Source organism: Carcharodon carcharias, chromosome 15 (assembly GCF_017639515.1).
Source record: "Carcharodon carcharias isolate sCarCar2 chromosome 15, sCarCar2.pri, whole genome shotgun sequence".
NCBI classification, from domain to species: domain Eukaryota; kingdom Metazoa; phylum Chordata; class Chondrichthyes; order Lamniformes; family Lamnidae; genus Carcharodon; species Carcharodon carcharias.
In genome coordinates, this window is record NC_054481.1 from 57,657,949 (window position 1) to 57,671,923 (window position 13,975).

General features: G+C 42.5%; 1 protein-coding gene across 7 annotated transcripts in view; it reads left to right on the forward strand.

Annotated features, from left to right (window-relative positions):
* Window positions 1-13,368, forward strand: part of e4f1 (E4F transcription factor 1) — a 33,716-nt gene extending 20,348 nt beyond the window's left edge. For 4 of the 7 annotated variants that reach the window (XM_041205873.1, XM_041205869.1, XM_041205874.1 and 1 more), the window contains exons 10-14: window positions 5,880-6,097; window positions 7,444-7,642; window positions 9,537-9,694; window positions 10,420-10,482; window positions 10,641-13,368. In XM_041205873.1, coding sequence (XP_041061807.1) covers window positions 5,880-6,097; window positions 7,444-7,642; window positions 9,537-9,694; window positions 10,420-10,482; window positions 10,641-10,985 — 983 coding nt within the window. In that variant the 3' untranslated portion in view covers window positions 10,986-13,368. The remainder of the gene's footprint in view (window positions 1-5,879; window positions 6,098-7,443; window positions 7,643-9,536; window positions 9,695-10,419; window positions 10,483-10,640) is intronic. The other 3 variants (XR_005945261.1, XM_041205875.1, XM_041205871.1) reach the window with 3 other exon arrangements.
* The last annotated feature ends 607 nt before the right edge of the window (window positions 13,369-13,975 follow it).

Here is a 13,975-nt window from a genome sequence, read left to right on the forward strand (position 1 = left end):
CACATGTGCCGGAAGCGTCACAAGCTGCAGAACCTTGAGCTCCGGGTTTTGGAATCCGAGTGATGGCTGAAGTCAATGTGGTGCATCTGTGAGGCTGACTGCTACGTGGATAGCATGTTCAGAGAGATAGTCACACTGCAGCTTAGGAGCTTGAAGGCAGAAAGGCAATGGGTGACCACTAGGCAGGTAGTGCAGGGGTCCCCTGGGGTCCCGCTCGCCAATTGGTTTTCCGTTTTGGGTACTGGTAAGGGTGTTGGTACCTCGGAGGAGTGCAGTCAGAGCCAGGTTTATGGCACCACAGGCAGTTCTACTGTACAGAGGGGAAGACCAGTAGTGATAGGGGATCTGTTAGTTAGCTCTTTTAAAGCCAACCTAATTAACTAAATCAACAAAATGAAGGATAAAGTAAACACAGCCCCTAAGTTAGGTTAGTTGTAAAACCAAAGACAAAGTTTAAAGAAAACTTACAAACCTCAAATCAAAATGTGATTAAGGGGGTCGATAAAGCACCCCAGACCCTGCGGTGCCCACCGGGCATGGAAGGCCTTGACGGTGCCGGCAGACACCACGTGCTCCATATCCAGGGACACCCAGCCACGAGGGATCTGTTAGTTAGGGGAACAATTGTCAGTGTGTCAGTGATTACATTGTCCAATAACAATCATCTTGTTGACTGGCAATTACATTGTTAAGGCAATTGCATTGTTAAAACAGGTGATGGGCATTGGCTCATCTATAAATGGGTATAGCTGCAACACCATGGTGTGGAAGGGACTGGGAGAGCCTGCTACATGCAGAGCTGTCTTGAACTAAAAGACGAGCTTTGGACTCATTTCTTCCAATGTAAGCACTTATTGTGAGTAACAACAAAAAGGCGCTTCTATGGCCGTAGGCGTGACTCCAGGATGTAATATTGCTTCCCTGGTGCCAGGGTCAAGGATGTAACGGAGTGGCTGCAGAACATTCATCTGGGGGAGGGTGATCAGCCAGAGGCCGTGGTGCATGTTGGTAGCAATGACTTAAGTAAGAAAAGGGATGAGGTCCTGAAAGCAGTTTTTAAGGATGTAGGAAGGAGATTGAAAAGCAGGATCTCTAAAGCAGTAATCTCAGATTATTCCCAGTGCCATGTGCAAGTGAATATCGAAATAGGAGAATTGAGCGATTGAAAACATGGCTGGCATAAGAGGGAGGGCATCAAATTTCTGAGGCATTGGGACAGGTTCTGGGGAAGGTGGCACCTTTACAAGCCGGATGGTCTACACTTGAACAGGACTGGGTGAATATCTTCACATGGAGATTTGCTAGTGCTGTCTAAGGGGGATTTAAACTAGATTGGCAGAGGTTGGGGCAAATTCAGAGCAGGGAACGGGAGATGGAGAATTAGTGAGTGACTCTGAAAGACAGAAAGAAGCACTGGTTAAAAAGTGTGCAGCACAAGAATTTGGCATTGTTAAAAGGTGTATATTTAAATGCAAGGAGTATAGCAAATAAAGCCAGTGATCTGTAGGCACAGATAGATACATGGCAGCATGATATCATAGCTATAACGGAAACTTGGCTTAAAGAGGGTCAAAAATGGTAGCTCAACATCTCTGGATGTAGAGTTTGCAGTCAGGATAGTGGGTGGATAAAAAAAGATGGGGGTGTAGCATTATTGGTTAAGGAAACCGCTGTGAGAAGGAATGATATACTAAATGAAGCATCAAATGCAGCCATATAGGTTGAGTTGAGAAATAAAAAAGGGGCAGCCACATTGCTAGGACTCTACTATAGACCCCCAAACAGTAGAAGGAAGTTAGAAGCACAAATATGTAGGCAGATTTCGGAGTACAAAATCAGTAGAGCAATGATAGTTGGAGACTTCAACTACCCTAACACCAATTGAGATACAAACAGTGTGAAGGGCACAAAAATTCTTGAACTGCATTCAAGAGAACTTTTTCAGCCATCATGTAACAAGCCCAATGAGAGTGGATGCAATTCTAGATTTAGTCTTAGGAAGTGAAGCTGGACAAGTGGATGAAGTAGCATTGGGTGACCATTTTGGAGATAGTGACCATAATACAGTTAGATTTATTATCACTATAAAGGAGGACAAAGATAGAACAGGAGCGAAAGTTCTAAATTTGGGGAAGACAAATTTTACAAAGCTGAGAGGTGAACTGGCAAAAATGGATTATATACAGCTACTGCAAGGGAAAACGATGTCAAATCAGTTTGAGGTATTTAAAAGTGAGATTCTATGGGCACAATGTAGACATGTCCCCACAAAGAAAAAAGGTGGTACTGCCAAATCTAGAGCCCCCTGGTTATCAAGAAGCATACAGGGTAAGATAAAGCAAAAAAAAAGAAATCTTATGACAGTCATAAAAAGCTTAATGCTATAGAAAACCTAGAGGAGCCTAGGAAGTACAGGGGTGAAGTAAAAAAGGAAATTAGAAAAGCAAAGAGAGGATACGAAATAATATTGGCAGGCAAAATCAAAGAAAACCCTAAGAGGTTTTAGAAGTACATTAAGAGCAAGAGGATAACTAAAAAAAAGAGTAGGGCCTATCAGAGATGTACATGGTAACTTGTGTGTTGATGCTGAAGATGTGGGCAGGGTTCTCATTGAGTACTTTGCCTCTATCCTCACTAAGGAGAGGGATGATGCAGACATTCTAATTGAGGAGGAGTATGAAATATTAGATACAAAAGCATAATGAGAGGAGAAGTACTGGAGGGACTGGCATCCTTGAAGGTGGATAAATCACCAGGGCCAGATGGATTGTCTCCTAAGTTGTTAAAGGAAGCCAGGGAAGAAATAGCAGATGCTCTGAGGATCATTTTACAATCCTCATTAGATGCAGGCGTGGTACCAGAGGATTGGAGGTCTGCAAGCGTTGTACCAATATTTAAAAAGGATGCGAGGGACAAGCCAGAAAATTATAGACCGGCCAGTCTGATTTCAGTGGTGGGCAAATTATTGGAATCAATTCTGAGAGACAAGATAAACTATCACTTAGAAAGGCACAAATTTATCAGGGAGAGTCAGCATGGTTTTATTAGTAGAAGATTGTGTCCTACTAACTTAATAGAATTTTTTGAGGAAGTAACAAGGAGGTTTGATGAGGGTAGTGTAATGGATGTTGTCTAGATGGATTTTATTAAGGCACTGGACAAGGTCCCACATGGCAGACCGGTCAGAAAAGTGAGATCCCATGGGATACAGAGAAAGGTGGAGAGTTGGATCCAAAATTGGCTCAGCGACAGGAAACAAATGGTTCTGGTCGATTTATGTGAATGGAAAGCAGTTTCTCGTGGCATTCCATAGGGCTCGGTGTTGAGTTCTTGCTGTTTGCTGTATATATTAATGAGTTGGACTTAAATGTGAAAGGCATGATTGGAAAATTTGCAGATGACACAAAAATTGGCCGTGTAGTTAATACTGAAGTGGATAGCTGTTGTCTCCAGAAAGATATTAATGGTTTGGTTGAGTGGACAGAAAAGTGGCAAATGGAATTCAATCTGGAAAAATGTGAGGTAATGCATTTGGGGAGTGTAACCAAAGCAAGGGAATACTCAATAAACAGGATATTAAGAGGGTTTGAGTAAGTGAGAGACCTTGAAGTGCATGTCCACAAGTTCCTGAAGTTGGCAGGGCAGGTGGAGAAGGTGATAAAGAAAGCATATGGAATGCTTTCCTTTATTGGGTGAGTTATTGAAGACAAAAGCAGGGATGTCATGATGGAATTGTATAAAATGCTGATTGGGTCACAGCTGGAGTTTTGGACAGTTCTGGTCACCACGTTACAGGAAGGACATAATTGCCCTGGTGACAGTACAGAGGAGATTTACAAGAATGTTGCCAAGGCTTGGAAATTGCTGCTATAATAAAAAATTGGATAGGCTTCGGTGGTTTTCCTTAGAACAGAGGAGGCTGAGGGGTGAACTAATTGAGGTGTACAAAATTATTAGGGGCCTAGAAAGGGTAGACAGGAAAGATCTGTTTCCCTAGCTGAGGGGTCAGGGGGTTGGGGGCATAGATTTAAGGTGATTGGTAGAAGGATTAGAGGGGACATGAGGAAAAGCTTTTTCACCCAGAGGGTGGTGGGCATCTGGAATTCACTGCCTAAATTGGTGGTTAAGGCTGAAGCACCCAACTCATTTAAAAGTACCTGGATCTGCACCTGAAGTGGTGTAACCTGCTAGGCTACGGACCAGGTACTGGAAAGTGGGATTAAAAATGAATGGCTGTTTTTTTTCTCTTTTGGCTGGTGTAGACACCACGGTCTGAATGGCCTCTTTCTGTGTTCTAACTTTTCTGTGGTTCTAGGGGAGAGAGGCAGGGAGGTTTAGGAAGGTAATTCTAGATTTTGGGTCGGGGGTGCTGAAGGTCAATGGTGGAGGGAAGGAAATTGGGGATGTGCAAGAGGCCAGAGTTGGGGGGAGTGTAGAGATCACAGAGGGTCACCCAATTAAACGTATCTTCAGATCAACTCACTAGAAATTTTAGGAATTAAACGAGACAATTATTTCCAATAATTCTGTTCATTCTTCATTGATCAATCCCAACTTATCACCTTGTCTTTCAGTCCCTTCTCTCTCAATGAGCCCATCAATGCAGCTCTCTGCTGGTCAATGTGTGGGTGCTGCTTTTACCATATGTGCTGGTCTGGACATTGAAGGAGTAGGTCTGTTGCTGTCACCCTCTGATTCAATTTGTCTGCAAATCCAGGTTATCTACTTTGCTCATAGCACTCCCTTTGCAGCCAGATTCCATGCTTCATACCTGAGGAATGATAGAAGTGAGCGCTTCAGTCCTGTATTAACCATGATCGTGAATATGATTGTTAGGTTATGCTGCCTTATTGGTCTTGTGTTTAACAAGATCACAATGCATTGACCCTACAGGAGAGAAAGTGTAGAGAAAAAATGGAACACTGACTGAGCACTGACATACGGAGGTCACAATGTTTTATTGTTGCCTTTCAGCATGTGTTCTTACCAAATTTGACATGGTGGTAAAAGTGAATTTAGTCCCCTAACATACAGTCACTTCTCTATAACCTCCTACAACCCTGTAAGATCTCTGCACTCAGTTCATTTCTGGCCTTTTGCGCATCCCTGATTTTCTTGCTCCACCATTGTCGCAGTGCCCTCAGCTACTGAGGCCCTAAGCTCTGGAATTCCCTCTAAATCTCACTGGCTCTATTTCCTCCTTTTTAACGCTCCTTAAAACATACCTTATTGGCAGGTCCTCATATCTCTTTATGTGGCTCAAGGTCAAATAATTGCTCCTGTGAAGTGCCTTAGAATGTTTTACTCTGGTAAAAGTATTTTACAAATGCATGTTGTTGTTAAATAAAGATCCCCTAATGCCAGGAATGGAATATGCTGCACTGGATACTGATGCAGGCCACAGTTGTTCTCTTACCACAGTAGCTTCCCAACTGCTTGCTACTGTGCATTTACTGCATTGGTTGCTCAGTTCTGATGCTGTGCATTTACTTCACTGGATCTCTGGCCACCTATTTTTGTATATTTGGATAATGAAGGCTGGGCAGGATGGTGGAGGATCAATGCACTGATCTGTAAAGATGCGGTATAGAGATAGTGAAGAGTTCAGTGATCCTACGCAGAAGACATTCTGGAACATATTATCTTTCAGTGTGGATAGGGTGAGTTTAACACAGAGTTAAAGGGGGAATTAGTCTCTAGCGCACAGTCCCATTGATAATTTTCAATTTAAAATCATAGAAGATGTGGGTCAGCCCCTGAAGTTGACTTTCTGCTGAGTAGAAAGAGTTGAGGGAGAGCCCAAGCTTCAGTGGTCTCCATTATCGGACTGTGCAGCATGACTCATAGATATTTGCTAAGCCTGACCTATGTTTTTCCAGGTTACAAGCCCCACAGGTGTGAGCTGTGTGGGAAGGAGTTTATGACGGCCTACATTCTGAGGAAGCACTTGGAGTCTCACTACAATGAGCGGCGCTTCAAATGTGGGGAGTGTGGCAAACTGTACAAGAGCATTGCCCATGTAAAGGAACACATGAGGGCGCATTCGGATGATCGGCCATACCCATGCCCAAAATGTGGCAAAAGATACAAGACCAAGGTCAGAGAGACAGCACAATAACAGGATGATATGTAAACCAGTACCATGACATGTTTAGCTATGTGAAAGAAAGACTTGCATTCTTATAGTGACTGTCTTGACTTGGGATGTCCATAAGCACTTCACACCCAATAAAAGTCATTTTGAAGTGTAGTCATTTGTAATTAGAAAACATGGCAGTCAGTTGCACACAGCAAGATCCCATAAACAGCCATGTGATGATAACTGCATAATCTGTTTTAGTGATGCTAATTAAGGGATAACTATTGGCCAGGACACTGGAGTGAACTCCACTGCTCAAAATAGTAATGGAATCTTTTATATCTTATTGGAAAGATGGCACCTATGATAGTGCAGCACTGCACTGGGTGTATCAGAGAGATTTTTGTGCCCAAGTCTCAGGACGCCATCTTAAAACCACAAACTTCAGATTCAGAATTGAGAATGCTACCCTCTGAAACAGAATTGACACCTATATAGGCACCTGATATGATGACTAAGGCTATTTTAGAACTGGCTTGACTCCGATCATGCACTTTATATGAGAACATTGGGGAATTCCATCTGCATTAATGATTTGCTTCCGGATTTGATATTTTGTGTGAGAGCAGCCATGTGGAATGTAAGTTTCAGCCTCTGGATGGGATACTGAAGGCAACATCTTTGAAGTCATGTGAGTCGCAGTTAGATGGTGTAATCAGTGATCAAACGCTTATATGCGACTGTCAGCTAGATAGGCCAAATGGCCTACTTTCCTTGTATAATCCCTAGATAATCATTGTGAATAATCTGATGATTAGCATTGTAGAAGCAGCATTTTAAAAGAATTTGAGAAATCTTATACACTGTATCACTGAGACTTAATGAGGGCAGCATTGGAGTAGACCTGTTTCTCTGCACATTTGATTGTAGCCCAGTCTTGCTCTCTGTTTGATCATAGCTCTGACTGGCAGTCCTGTGGCTAGCGTATTTCTGTGCTTTGACTGTCACCCGTTCTTCTTGTACATTCCTGTCACAGCCCTGTCTGTGTATGTTTAGTTGTAGCCTTATTGTATCTCTAGTTTCTGATTACAGTGCTGTCGGTGCAATCATAGCACACTCTGTCATTCTGATTGTATCAATGCAAGTTATGATTACAGCTATGTTCCTGATATGTTCTAGTTGTAACTTTGTATCTCTGCATTCCAGGTGTAGCTACTCACCTCTCTAATTTGAATTTAGTCCTTTCTGTCCGTAGGTTGTGAAAGGCACTATATAAATACAAGTTTTTTTTCTTTGTACACTCAGTGGTGACTCTACGCAATGCAGAGAGATCTGTTTACTGTTGCTTATATCTCTTTTCCCAGAACGCACAGCAAGTTCACTTGAGGACACACTCTGAGGACAAGCCGTTTGCTTGTGACTACTGTACCCGGGCATTTCGAGAAAAGGGCTCCCTCATCCGACATGTGCGACTCCACACAGGAGAGAAGCCATTCACGTGCTACAAATGTGGTCGAGGCTTTGCTGAACATGGGACCCTCAATCGACATTTACGTGCCAAAGGTGGGTGTGAAATCAGGTGGGCACCTGGTAGGGATGGAGGGCATCACTGGGTGGGATTGGAATTTAACAATTTGCGTCTGCCATTTGCTTAAATTGGTCTTAAGTTCCAGTCGCTATTTTTAATAACAGAAACTTGCATTTATATGGTCCTTCTAATGTAGTGAAATGTTCCAATGTGCTTTACAGGAGAATAATCAGGCAAAAGTTGACATGGTGATTTTAGGACAAATGACCAAACATTTGGTCAAAGAGGTGGGTTTTAAGAAGACCTTAAAGAAGCAGAGAGAGGTAGAGAATTGAGGAAATTTTGGGGAAACTCAAGACTCTAAAGCATAGACAGCTGAAATCTAATGGTTTTGCTGGGAGCTGCAAAAACTCCCTGGTTATTAGAATCTGGGAATAGTTACAGCACTGAAACAGGCCCTTTGGCCCATTGTATTCATGCTGGCTGTCTAAGAGCAATTCAGCTATTCCCACTCCCCTGCCTCCTTCAGAGCTTTGCAAATTATTTTCCTTCAGATAATTATCCAATACCCTGTTGAAAGCCGTAACAAAATCTACGACAACCACATCCTTAGGCAGTGCATTCCAGATCCTAACCACTCATAGTAAAACAATTTCCCTCATAGTCATAGAGGTCTACAACACAGAAAAAGGCCCTTCGGCCCATCGCGTCTGTATCGAGTCAAACAAGTAACTAACTATTCTAATCCCATTTTCCAGCACTTAGGCCCATAGGGAGAAACTGTTCCCGCTTGTAAAAGAGAATGAGAGCGCACAGATTTAAATTGATTAGCAAAAGAAGCAAATGTATGGGGGGAGAAACTTGTTCACACAGCGAGTGGTTTGAGTCTGGAATGCACTGCTTGGAAGTGTGGTGGAGGCAGGTTCAGTTGAGTCATTCAAGAGGGCATTAGATGATTATTTGCATAGAAACAAATGTGCAACGGTACGGGGAAAAGGCAGGAGAATGGGTGTTGGTGAGGCCACAGCTGGAGTACTGTGTACATTTTTGGTTCCCTTATTTAAGAAATAAAGTTGGAGGTAGTTCAAAAGAGATTCACTAAGCTGATTCCTGGGATGAAAGGGTTGACTTATCAAGAACGGCTAAACAGATTAGGCCTTTATTCTATAGAGTTCAGAAGAATAAGCAGTGATCTTATTGAAATGTACAAGATTCTAAAGGGGCTTGACAGGGTAGATGTTGAGAAGATGTTTCCACTCGTGGGGGAACCTTGAACTAGGGGACATAATTGCAGAATAAGGGGACACTTATTTAAAACTGAGATGCGAAGGAATTTCTTTTATTAGAGGGTACTGAATATCTAGAATTCTCTACCTCAGAGAGTTGTGGAGGCCAGATCACAAAGTATTTAAAGAGGAGGTAGATAGATTCTTGAAATATTGGGGAGTTGAGGGCTATGAGGAGCTGGCGTGAAAGAGGAGTTGAGGTCTGGGGCAGATCAGCCATATCTTATTGAATGGTGGGGCAGGATTGAGGGGCCAAATGGCCTCCTCCTCATGTTCTTTAGTCATAATACTCATTTGGAGAGCTGGAGCAGACCTGATGGGCCGGATGGCCTCCTTCTGTGCTGTCACAATTCTGTGATTCTTTGTACTGAACCAAGGGGGCATAACCTTATAATTAGAGCCAGGCCAATCTTAGGTGAAGTCAGGAAGCACTTCTGCACACAGAGGATAGTGGAAATCCGGAACACACTCCCCCGCCCCCCCCAAAAAAAATTGCGGTTGATAGATTTTGTTAGAGGAGTGTATTAAGGATTACAGAACCAAGTTAAGATAAATATCGGCCATAATCTAACTGAACAGGCTCAGGGGCTGCATTGCTGAATGTAATCTGTCTGAAATTAATGTGTTTTTCTTTTCTCTGGAGGAGGTTGTCATGTTGGGTGTAAAGAACTGGACCAGTTGGAGGTGTCACCAGACCAGTCCACAGATAGCGTTGCTGCAACTATCATCACTGATGACCCCCATACAGTGCTGGTGGAGTTCTCTTCGGTGGTGGCCAATACACAGGAGTATATTATTGAGGTACTTGGGGCACTCGCAACATTCAAAAACAGTGGGTTTCACCACACTTCTGAAGAATGGTAGCAGTGGTACAGCCATTGATCTCCCTGAAGTGTAGCCGAGCATGATGTGTTGCATGGGGCAGCAGTGCACATGATCTATGTGTCAGTTATTAGTGCACATGATCTATGTGTCAGTTATTAGTGCACATGATCTATGTGTCAGTTATTAGTGCACATGATCTATGTGTCAGTGTACACGTGAGTTGTGACAACATATTGGTGTACTTGAGTCGCTTGTGTGTTATTAGCAACATTCCCACTGAGCTGCATGGACCCCTGGCCGTGCAAGGGCAAACAGACCACACATGTGAAGCGGTCCCTTGAAGATGTGCCCAAGTACAACTGCACACCAATCATAAAGGAACTACAAAGTGCAACAAATGTCTATGCACAGCAAAGGCAAATTTGAGGGAACATTTGTTATTAGTTTGCATCAATTGCTTGTGGGTTAGTGTACATGTTATGTGTGTGGTTATTACTGTGCATAAGAATTGTATGCGGATTATCAGTCCACATGTAATGTGTGTGTGTGAGGATAGCTGTGTGTACATGTTAATTGCATTGAGGCAATCATGTAGGTGTGATTTGCATGTGGGCAGCAGTGTATATGTCTTCTGAGCTGGTGGTAACTTTTTTAAAGCTGTCATATTCAACATTCCTTTTATTTTTGTGTTTCTTTGCCAGGGTCCTGCTGAAGTTGCTGGAAGCAGTGATATGGGCACTCTGATCCAAGGCTCTAAGCACCAGGTTGGTGGTTTGTGGTTGCTCTTTGACGCCAGAAGAGAGAGAATTGGTCATTTCCTGGGTCTACAGTTTTGATTTTACTACTTATTATTTAAATATTTCTATTTGGCCTCTCTGGCATTAATGTTTCTGTTGTTCAGCTTTCTTGATTTTCTCTTCAGGTTGACAACCAGCTCATGAAAGTTGTGCAGCAAATCATGAACCAGGCCAACTCTGGCCATCAGATCATTGTCCAAAATGTTTCCATGGAAGACAGCAATGAGGAAATAGCAGATGCAATCACCATAGCAACCCCTGATAGCCTCACCGAGCAGGTTGCAATGACTCTGGCCTCCAGCATTGAGGAAGGAGAGGCCTTGACGACCGATAGCAGCCTGGAGACCAGCCACGACACTGTCACTATGGTGGGAGCTGATGACATTGAGATGCTGGAACACGCTGATGAATACATGATTGCTACCCAGGATGGAGATGTGGAAATACAGACAGTGGTGGTGGGTGAATGAATGAATGACGGGAGCTCTTACTGACCCTCCCCACATCACTACTCAGGGAAAAGAAATAATTCATAGGGTGGATGCAAGAACCCTGAATACTGCACTACTGGTCACTGCTTCACACCAGGAATTCGATGCCTGGTAGCTCCATGTAAAGGTCGCTTTCCGAGCCACAGATTGATGCGTGTCAATACTGATTGTATTAAATTATATTAATGAAACTTGAGCTTAAGGTCTTCCTGCATCACTCAAGCTGTGAGCCAGTTTGCAACTGATTGTGCTGAGATATCCAGTTACTTCGTACTGTGACTGAGCAGTCTATTTAGCACTTGTACCCAGGGCATGGAGTTGATATGTGACCCAGTTACTGGGCAATGACATGAGTGGTGGGTCTGTGCCCACAGGTATTCTGCTGATGGTGAGAGCAGGGCAGGAAGAGACAATGTGATGGGCTGATAAACTGGATTAGTGTTGACCAACAGCTAAGCTTCTCCTCGCAGTTACTTTGTGTATCCGATTCTTTGCTTTCTCCTACCTCTCTGTAGTTACTTAAAAACTGCCACATCTCTAATTTCTTCCACTTCTGCCAAAAAGGTCATAGACATGAAATGGTATCTTATGGTTTTCTCTCCACAGTTGCTGCCTGACATGCTGAGCATAAGAACATGAGAAATAGGAGCAGGAGTAGGCTACTTAGCCTTTTGAGCCTGCTCCATCATTCAATAATGTTGCGGTTGATCTTCTATGTCAGATACACCAGCTGCACTATTGCCATATCCCTTGCTCACCTTGGTATCCAAAAGTGTAACCATCTCTGACTTGAAGACATCCAACCATTGAGCATTGACAACTGTCTCAGGGAGAAAATTCCAGAGATTCACAATCTTTTGAGTCAATGTAGTTCAGAGTTGTTCCCAGCAGGACACTTGATTTGATGCAACCTTTGTCGACTCATTTATTTAAAAAACGATTCATGAAATAGTCATGACAAGTTTCTGTCTTGCTGTTTCAGCTGCAGTGATGGCAACTTGGAGTAACAATCTTGGCAAAGAGTAGCTCTGTGCATTAAGTATCATTGGATTACTCTTTCCTTTGATAAATGATACCTTGTGGCACTCACCTCTGAACTCTGTTGGAATCCTGAAGAGAATCCTGCACCCTCTCGTTTCATCTCTTAAAAGGACAAGAATTTATTTTCAATTCTGCGCCAGGAATGTGACGTATAGTGAACAGAGTCACGGAAAACTAGAATTCAAGAATTTAATCCCCAATATCTTGGTTAAAGACCTCAGAGCCCTTTGTATTAAAAATGGAATATTGGTTATTGTAACATATGAGCCAATGGCCCTGACAGTGATTCTGCTCTCCTTGAGACTGTTAAACTGGATGTAGTACTTCTACTTCCATTAAATGTACAGGACTCTTCATGATGGAGTGCTGTTTTTATATTGTGTGATAGTTTGTTGCATGTACAGGTTTGTTGCATGTACACAATGAGCTTACTTGTACTGTTCCAGGCCATCCACCGCTAACTGCCTCTGTTGTAAATAAGATTCGAGAGTTGCCTATCTCGCTGTAAATAAAAATGCAGGATTTTTTAAACCGATTCTCTATAACAGCATGTTTTCTACCCCAGATTACAGTTCATTTAATCAAATAATGCATTTATGAATAATATTTAGGTAGTTGTTTCAGGGACGTTTTTCACAAATGTGGAGGACTTTTAAACTTATTTTGGAAAACAGACGGGTATATCTGCAGAAAGTGGCCTTAAGTATGAACAAAACTAACTGGATTGTGACAAAAAAAAAACAAATTGCATGTGACAGATCCACGTGATGCAAGGTATGTGTCCCTTCAGAGATTACCTGTCAAGCTTTTCATAGCAGAAAGATTATGTTAGCATTGTATAGATTGTAAAGTATTCCTTTTAGATATTGCCAACAGTGCTTTTGCTACTTGGTAATGAACTGTGTGCCTGGAGTACAGATAATTGCCCATTCACAGGGTCATTGTTTCAGGAACTAAAACTCAAGATGGGTAGCAGAGTTTAGAATAGGCACAGATGTGCTTAACTCTACTGCAGGATCTTCCTGCTGATGGACATTTTTTTTCACTCTTGTTTGCAAGTGCAATGGCTAACTGCTGCATTGGGGCATTCCCATCAGCAAGGGCTGCTGCATTACAGTGTCCTGGACATGGGACATGCTCTGTGGAACGGATGTATTTTATGAATGAAAATGCCATGTGGTTCTGTATGAGAATTTCATCCTTTTATATTAATTTAATGTTTTATTTTCAGTGTACTCAAGGCATGTGTCAAGATAACTACTTTGCTGATCCTCACTATGTGACCTGGTTGACCGCAAATAAAGGTGGAGTTTGAACATCACTCCTTTGTGTACCATTTAATTGTCAAAGAATCTGTTTGGTGTTTACCCATACAGTTCTAGGCACTAAACAATAACCCTCTTTTGCCCTTGAGCTGGTACTAAGATTAAGTTGATTTGTGTGATTTGAGGAAAGGCTAAGCAAGGTTGGGTTTCTTTTCTTCAAGGGTTAAAGTTTAAGGTCTAATTAAAATAAGGTTGTGAAAAGAACTGTCAACCTGATACAGATAAGTTCATACTTAGGGGCATGATGTAGTACGAAAATAGAAAATGCTGGGAGAATCTGGTAGGCAGCATCTGTGGAGAGAAAAACCGGAGTTTACATTGCAGGTTGATAACTTTTCATTCCCGCCCATCTATATCTGCGACACTTCTAACCACCCTTTGCCAGCGTTCTGGCCCAAAGGCCTCATTGGGACTCTGCTACTTCTTTGACCAACAGCCCAAACCATCCCAAAACACTTTCACCAGGCCAATCTTTTTGAATATACAAGTTCTGACTAAAAGGCATCAATCAGAAATGTTAATATTAGAAAAGCTGGGCAGAACATTTCACCCACGTGGTAAGAGAGTTGTGAAATTCCAACAATGAAGAAACATTGAATCTTA